Source organism: Eumetopias jubatus, unplaced genomic scaffold (genome assembly GCF_037043125.1).
Source record: "Eumetopias jubatus isolate StellerSeaLion01/CBP00866 unplaced genomic scaffold, mEumJub1_p1.0 scaffold_1, whole genome shotgun sequence".
NCBI classification, from domain to species: Eukaryota; Metazoa; Chordata; class Mammalia; order Carnivora; family Otariidae; genus Eumetopias; species Eumetopias jubatus.
The window spans coordinates 145,418,082-145,426,304 of record NW_028274807.1 but is presented as its reverse complement, the minus strand read 5'-3'; the positions used below and the strand labels follow the sequence as shown (position 1 = coordinate 145,426,304).

Below are 8,223 nucleotides of genomic sequence, written 5' to 3'. Positions count from 1 at the left end.
GTTTGGACCTGCCCTTTGGAGGACAGCCTCCAAAGCAGCCCTGGTGTTCTGGGGTGCCCTTAGCTGCCTCTGTGGCTGGTGACAGTGAGGGGGGAGGGAGAGAAGAGAAAGAGCCTCACCCTGGGCCAGCAGGGGTGGCCGGAGTGATAGAAGGCGGTGTGGCACAGTAAAGAAGAGCCAGAGAGGGAGACTGCCCTGAATTCTGTCTCCGTTCTGTACCTTTGGGGGCAGTGAATCTCTGAGCCTCACTCTCTTCCATAAAATGAATCAAATCCCCTCCTCAGAGGCTGTGAGGCATACACAAAGTAATACAGGTAAAGTGCCTGGCACAGGCTCATAGATGGTAGTTGCACTTGTTATCAAGGGTTGGTGACCTCTGCCTGGAGGGCCCGCTGTTGAGAAATGAGGGCACCTAGAACGCGGATACTGGTTTGGGGCATAAGGATGAAAAAGGGAAAACTTGCAGAGACTCATGAAAAAGGTGAGGGGATGAAGACGTGAGAAATTGATGGCTGATCCCTTATATCTTTGTAAGTAGGGGGTGCAAATCCGCAGAGAGTGCCAGAATCCAGAAAATCAACTGGCATCCCCTCCAGTACCTCTTTGTGCCTGGTCTACCCCATACGCCAGGCCTGGGTCTGGGATTGTCCTAGGGCATTTAAACACATGTTGTTTCAGGAGTCAGTGACCTTCGAGGATGTGGCCGTCTACTTCTCTGAGAACGAATGGACCGGCCTGGCCCCCGCTCAGAGGGTGCTGTACAGGGACGTGATGCTGGAGAACTATGGGGCTGTGGCTTCCCTGGGTAAGGGTCTTTCTTTTTGGACTCTGCTTCTGCCCTTCAGAGTTTTCTGACTCCTTCTTCCTCAGAAGCTCAGGAACCTTTGATAACCCCCACCTGAGTGGCAACCTCAGGCCCTTGGATTCTTAATAATGACCCAGCCTCAGTGGTTGCTGGGAAGTGGGAAGTCCTGGTATAAATTTGGTCCTCACATCAGACTTTCTTGCCCCAGGGTGAGAGCTGCCTAATCCCAACCCCTATGCTATGGGTAGAGTAGGAAAAGAGCAGATTCCTGGTGCCCCAGCAAGCCCTCAGTTTCCCACCCACTCGGTTTGGGAGATCGAACCCAATACCAAGCGTCCTCATGCAGATGTCTGAACTTGAGAGTTCTAAGAGAGGGAGAGAACAAGAAAGCCTAATCTCTCAATGAGTGGAATCATCCATTTGCTCACTCAGACTGTTATTGAGCACCTCTTACTCTAATTCCTGACCTCACGGCCCCACTCCCCTGGGTCTCCTGTCCCTTCCCCTGGACTTCCTTTTCTTGCTCTCCGTAGTTAAGTCTCTTCTTTGCCCTCCGCCCCTAAAGACAAAGCCTGGGAGGAGCCCTGGGATTGCTCTCTGTCACCCCACTCACCTGCCTGTCCCATTTCCTTCCCCTTAAGCAGCATTTCCATTTCCCAAACCGGCTCTGATTTCCCAGCTGGAGCGAGGGGAAGCACCCTGGTGCAAAGCTCCTCAGGGAGCTCGGGATGGAGAGGGCCCAAGGGGCGTCTCCTCAGGTGAGTGAGGATGGGTGCCAGTCATCTGACTTCCCTTGTCTTGATCTTTAAAATGTAATAGGTATGTGTTCTCTTAACCTAGTGCTCTTATCATGGCCACCATTCATCTGTACTCCCTGACTTTTCTGTTGACGCACTGGGGCGGCCTTTCTACATTGCCCGCCTCCTTTAGTCTTCTAGCAGAAGATTCTGACTGCACTTTGGGGTATCATGGCCGTCTTTATCATTAGAAATCAAGAAATCTCAATAACCCTGAGCCATATAGTTCCAGTTCAGGGGTTTCTGGTGGGGAAAGCCCTGGCATTCCTTTAGGCCCACCACAGGGCTTTCCTGTTCCTAATTTCCTAGTGACAACTCTGTCCCCTTTTTGCCTCCCTGGCCCCATTCCATCTTCTTCCCACAGGAGCTCTTCTGTGGGTACAGTGGAACTTGAGCTTTGCCCTCGATGTCCCCATTCTCACAGTTCCTTGCTGTGTCTGCAGTCTTTCCATGTTAGGATGATCATGGTTACAAGTAACAACCCAGTGCAAACCAGCTTAAACAAAAAAGAGGAACTTACTGTTTCGTGTAAGTAGGAAGTTCATAGGTAGGGTGCAGGTACAGCTTGATCAGAGCTTCAGTCTCTGCTCTTTTCTATCTCCTTGTAATGTTGGCTTTGTCTATAGTCTGGCTATTCTTGTGGTTGTATGACTGGTAGTTGTAACCAAGGCTCTGCTTCTTCATACCTAGGGAGAGAAACAGGGCAGGCCTTCCTCAGGCCTTTGCCATGTACCATCTTAAGTCTTACGCCAACTCTAAACCAATCACTATGGCCAGGGAAATAGTATGCACTGATTGTCTTGGCCCGGACTGCCGATTTCTGAAACTAACTCTCATGTAGTGAGTGGGATAGGTTAACCTGCTTGGCTTAGACCAGTGAGGGCTACACTAGGAACTGGAGTTGGGATCCCTCCTCTCCAAAGGGCATGGCTACTCCATAATGGTGGGGGCGGCAGAGGAGGGAGGGGTTGTTGGTGGTGGTAGATTGGATGTAGAGAGACAACTACAGTGTCCTCTGCCTTCTCTCAGGATCTCAGTGCTTAAACTCCCACCACCCAAGGGTATTTCCCATCTTGACTCTAGGCAGAAAGCCAACAGCTAAGTTATTCCTTGAGTAAAACCCTAGCTCCCTGGCCTGCAGCAAACTTCCTTTGAGTACATGCCCCTATTCAAAGTCCATTTTTTGTCTTAAAGAAGAGAATATCAGGAGACACACAGTCCTTGGCTTCAGCAAGATAAAAGGTGGCCATTTGGAGGGTGAGGAATTGCTCCGTTCCTTAGGAGGCTTTGAATGGGAGTTACAAAGAGACAGATCTTAGCTAAGCCTGAAGAAGAGTTTATTAGAGTGGACCTTTGCAAATAGAGGTGTCTGTCATTAGAGTAAGAAGTGACTTCTGGAAATGGCTGAATGAGGCTGTGAGTCCATGTCTAATGGATGCCTTAGAGAGACCCATCATTGATCCTTTGTAGAAAGAGAAGGCAATAGATAGGTGGGTAGACAGGAAGGAAGCTAAAGGACTGTGGTTTCCCAGCATAGCCTCAGGAACAGCTGTTTGCAGTTCCATCCCATCCTGATTCTTTTCCATGTGAACTGGCTTTTGCCTTCTAGGGGAGGTGAAGAAGAGACCTTAGTCTCTCCTATTTCCCCTTGACATTTAAAAATGAGTGATACATTCTCATGTTTTGGGGAACTGATGGAATTTCAACTTCTCTGCATCTGTCTTCTGTCCTTTATATTGTTCTCCTCCTCAAGTTTCAGGTCTCCTGTGTACCAGTCTTTCCACCCACCTTCATTCTCCCTTACCACTTTCATCTCTGCTCCTTTCCTAACGGGCCCCACTCCGACTGAGCCAGCCTTATTTATATCTTGACCCTGGCAGGATGTCCATTTCTAAAGCCTGCTGGGATCTCCCATCTTGAGCAGGTAGAAGAGCCATTGAACCTGAAACTTCGAGGAGAGGGTCCAAGCCTAAGCTGTACTGGTAAGTGAGGGAAATGAGTGCTTTCCTCCCGGGCACATATTTTCTGCTGTCTTTCTTTTGTAAACTGTTAAAACTCCATTTTACCATTTATGTTCTAAGTAAAAATCTCTCCAAAAATCCCCAAGTCAACCATTTGATGAAGAGCAAAGTTAAACTCTAAACTTCAGCTTTCATTTGGACATGATTGATTAATTCGGGTGGTTCTTGGGTCTTAGGCTTTAATGGAACAGATGGCCTACTGGCTGCTACGGTCAACCAAAATTTTAAAAGTAAATGCTGTATTTTATTCATTCTGTTAATTTTTAGGGATCAGAAAGCAAGTAATACATGGCCGCTCTCCTGCAAGGGCTCATAGTCTAATGGTACATTCGACATAAATCTATAATTACAGCAAAGTGCAACGCTGTAACAGAGGTGTGAATAGAGCACTGTGGACACAAAGAGGAGGCAGTCTTTGCCTGAAATAGTTAGGGGAAGCACTTTTCATGGTGGGCCTGGTAACTGGATTGAATGGGAAGACCACATTTCCTTTTAATGTTGACAAGTATGAGGAAGATTCTCCTTGTTGCTTCCCGCTGCATATGACAAGTTCAGGTTCCCCAGGTATACCCCAAAGGATCCATTATTTCTGAACAGGTCCTCTGCCCTGAACCCTGGCCTGGTCTTCTCATGTTATAAACCGGACTACCTAGAAGAAATTCTGATCTGTCTCCCTTAGATTCAATTCAACTATTTCTGGAGAGCTCCGCTCTAGACTCTGTGGAGTTTCTGCCTTTCTGTGGCATACACTTCAGTTGCTTTCTGTGTGATAGCCCTGTTGTGCCATTTTCAGCTAGAACAGGGCCACTGAGACACAGGGTGACACTTGGAGTGAAATGGACACATTAGTACCACTTGGTGACCTTACTTGCTCTGTCATGGGTAATGATGACATTTGCAGCTTTGATTTCTTCTTTCAGAGGGTGTGCTGAAGAGTCAGAAAGATTTTATTCTGAAGGAGGAACGTTTTGAGGAGGCAAAGGACCACATGGTGTTATCAAGCAGACCCCGGTGGTGTGGCTCCCAGGAATTCTGGTTTGGAAAAACCTGTGAGGAGGAAAAAAGCAGGTTAGGGAGGTGGTCGAACTACTCCAATGGGAGAAGTATGGAGAACACTGCAAATGATATTATAGAAGTGATTGTCAAAGATGAGGTGGTCTCAGGAGAAGATAGTTCAGAGAATGCTGATGTGAATACCCACCTTGTTACACATCAGGAAATTCTCAGTGAGCAGGTGTTCTATATATGTGAAGAATGTGGCAAGTGTTTTGATCAAAATGAAGACTTTGACCAACATCAGAGAATTCATAATGGAGAGAAGGTCTATGGATGTAAGGAATGTGGAAAGACTTTCAGTTTTAGATCACACTGCATTGCACATCAGAGAATTCACACGGGGGTGAAACCCTACGTTTGTCAAGAATGTGCTAAAGCCTTCGTTTGGAAGTCAAACCTGATTCGACACCAGAGAATACATACTGGAGAGAAACCCTTTGAATGTAAGGAATGTGGGAAGGGCTTTAGTCAGAACACTAGCCTTACACAACATCAGCGAATCCACACTGGGGAAAAACCATACACTTGTAAGGAATGTGGGAAAAGCTTTACTCGGAACCCAGCCCTACTTCGACATCAGAGAATCCACACTGGGGAGAAGCCTTATGAATGCAAGGACTGTGGGAAAGGCTTTATGTGGAACTCTGATCTTGCTCAGCACCAGAGAGTCCACACGGGGGAGAAGCCCCATGAATGTACTGACTGTGGGAAAAGCTTCATCTGCAAGGCACACCTTATCCGACATCAGAGAATCCATACTGGGGAAAGACCCTATCAATGTAATGACTGCGGGAAGGCCTTCAGTCAGAATTCTGTTCTGATTAAGCACCAGAGGCGCCATGCCAGAGAGAAACCCTGTAATTGTCAGACCTCTCACATTGAACATTAGAGAATGCATAATGGTGGTACTTGCTTATAATTCTTATGCAACAGGAACCCCAGAGACAAAACAAGGTGATTGTCCACAGTTTGTTATAACTCTAATAGCCAGTATTATCTTACCCCTTCTGAGTAGATACCCTGTGCTCTAGCAAGAGTGGTCCTCCTGTTAGACCATGTTCATGCTAGGCAACTTTTAGTTGAGCATCTACTCTGTCAGGTACTATGCTAATCACTTTATGTACAATCTTTAGTTTCTCTTAATCCCATTGAGGTAGTTACTCATCCTCGTTTTACAAATGAGAAATCTGAGATTGAAAGAAGTTATAAAACTCATTCAAGGTCACTTAGCTAATATGTTACAGAATTGAGATTAGAAGCAGGTCTATCTGACCCCAGAGTCTACTGTTCTTTATTTGTGCACATTTCTGCTTCTGCTCATTTCTATTTGCTCAAGTTTCCCTAGGCTAAAAATTTCCCTTTCTCATCTAATACCCAGCTCCTTCAACCAAACAGACCTCTCTTCCTCTTCTACTTGTAATCAGTACTGTCCAAATTGTTATTTAACTATGTACTGTCTTATATTTTTCTAATGTCTTACTGTGTTAGTCCAGCTAAATGTCTCTTTGAGGACCAACACTGTATTTCTTTCAAATTTTGAAACTTATTTATTTTTGACTAGCTGTAACATGCTCATGATAAAAAAAAAGTTGAAATAGTTCAAAAAGGTGTTCGGTGAAAAGTAAATCTCCTTGTCACTCCTATCTCCCAGTCTGTCTTCTCAGAGACAGCTACTGTTACTGGTTGTGTGTCTTCCTGGATATATTCTTTCTATATACAAGTACTCAGCTTTCATAAATCTACCTCACTGAAAACCATGTTTGCTGTAGATGACAATGCAGTTACATTGCCAACTCCAGAACTTTCTCTTCCTCTGAAGCTGTGGTCCACCCTGAGGTCACCAAGGTAACTTAAGGAAACTAGTGGAGGGTAGTCTGAATTGTGCAGTCTTGGGAGACCTGATTCCCTTTGTGTTAGAAGATAGCACTCTGGGACTGGGAAAATGTAAAGCAAGTGGGAGACTTTGTTTTGTTTTGTTTCCATAAAAAATTGTATAGCTACAACCCCTCTCATTGTTCCACTATCCCAGATCCCCTTCCAGTCTTTCCCTTCTCATCATCACGATAGCCCACATTCCAGAGTAAGCTGTATTATTAGAGAATGGTATTGACCATCTTCAAGGGTTAGAGAAACAAAGGCCCTATTCAGAGGAGAGTGCTGGCCAAAACAGATGAAACACATTCCAGACTTCACCTTTCGAGCCATTTTTCAGCAGTTTGCCTCTCTGCTAATTAGGCATTCCACTTTAGAAGCTCCCAGCCAGGTAATGTAATTGTTGACTAAGGAGCAAGGAAGAGAAGCCAGACTGGCTTGGACTAAAGTGCTTCCTGAAAGTTACAAACATACTATCTGATTCCTGAAGCTTAAAGCCACTTGGCTTAGCATAGTCCAGTTAGGGTAACCTCTAATAAGCATTGAAACTTTTGTACCAAACAGAACCAAGAAATGGAAATGAGTGATGTGAACAGGAATTTTGGGGAAGTTTATTAAGCAAATATCATTGAGCACCTGCTTGTATGCAAAGCACTATGCTAGGTGCTGCTAAACAATGGAAAGTCAGACCTGCTTCCTGCCTTTCAGGAACATTCATCTAGTGAGAGAGACCAAACAAAAAAATCAAGTAATTGATTAAAAATTGCTAAGCATTATGAAGGAAATGAATGCTACAGAGAGGGAATGATGGAGAGGGAAGCTCTTTATATAAATGGTCAGGGAAGGCCTATCCTAGGAGGTAACATTAAAGTTAAATCTCTGAATGAGAAGAAGGCACATGTATCAAGAAAGGGAAGAACAGCAGGCAGAGGGAACAGCTCTGCAGACTCTGATGTGTGAAGGGTTTGGCATGTTCAAGAAACTAAAAGGTTTGGGGTGTAACATAATGATCAAGGGTATGAGAGGTACAAGTTAGGTTTGTAGACACAGGTGGACCAGATCATTCAATTCCATCCTAAGTGAAAAGCCATTAAAGGGTATTCAGTGGAGGAATGACATGTTTGATTCACATTTTAGGATGATAGCTGCGTGCTAAGTCGACAATGGTTTGTAGAGAGAGGAAAATGAAAGAAGAGATCATGGAGTTTGCTAACAATCCAGGTTGGAGATGATAATGACTTGGAGTGGGCGGTAGTAATAGAGATGGAGAAAAAAATGTATTTAAGATATAGTTTGGAAATAAAATCAGTGACCTGCTAACAGTGGATACAGGAGTAACAGAGGAATTAGGGACAGCTTCCTGGTTTGTGGTTTCAGCCGCTGAATTAGACAGCGGACCACTTACTAGAATGAGTAAGACTGGAATGGGAATAGGTTTGGAGAAGGAGAAACTGAGAACTCTGTTTTGGATTAACATTTGAGATATGTGTGAGATATGCAAGTAGAAATTTCAAGTGGTGGTTGTATACATGGGCTAGAGCTCAGGGTTAGTCATATCTAGAACTTTGCATCTGGGAGTCATCAAATGAGCAGAAGGTACTTAAAGCCATGGGAAGAAATGAACGAAATCCCCTGGAACTGCTCTACCGAACACGGTAGCCACTGGCTATAT

At 45.0% G+C, this 8,223-nt stretch overlaps 1 protein-coding gene across 1 annotated transcript; it reads left to right on the top strand.

The window, feature by feature from the left end:
• The first annotated feature begins 575 nt into the window (after window positions 1-575).
• On the top strand, window positions 576-6,805 carry ZNF662 (zinc finger protein 662). Its single transcript, XM_028106973.2, has 4 exons — window positions 576-805; window positions 1,450-1,563; window positions 3,483-3,584; window positions 4,544-6,805. The coding sequence occupies exons 1-4, from the start codon at window positions 667-669 to the stop codon at window positions 5,566-5,568; spliced, it is 1,380 nt and encodes a 459-aa protein (XP_027962774.2). The 5' UTR covers window positions 576-666; the 3' UTR covers window positions 5,569-6,805.
• The last annotated feature ends 1,418 nt before the right edge of the window (window positions 6,806-8,223 follow it).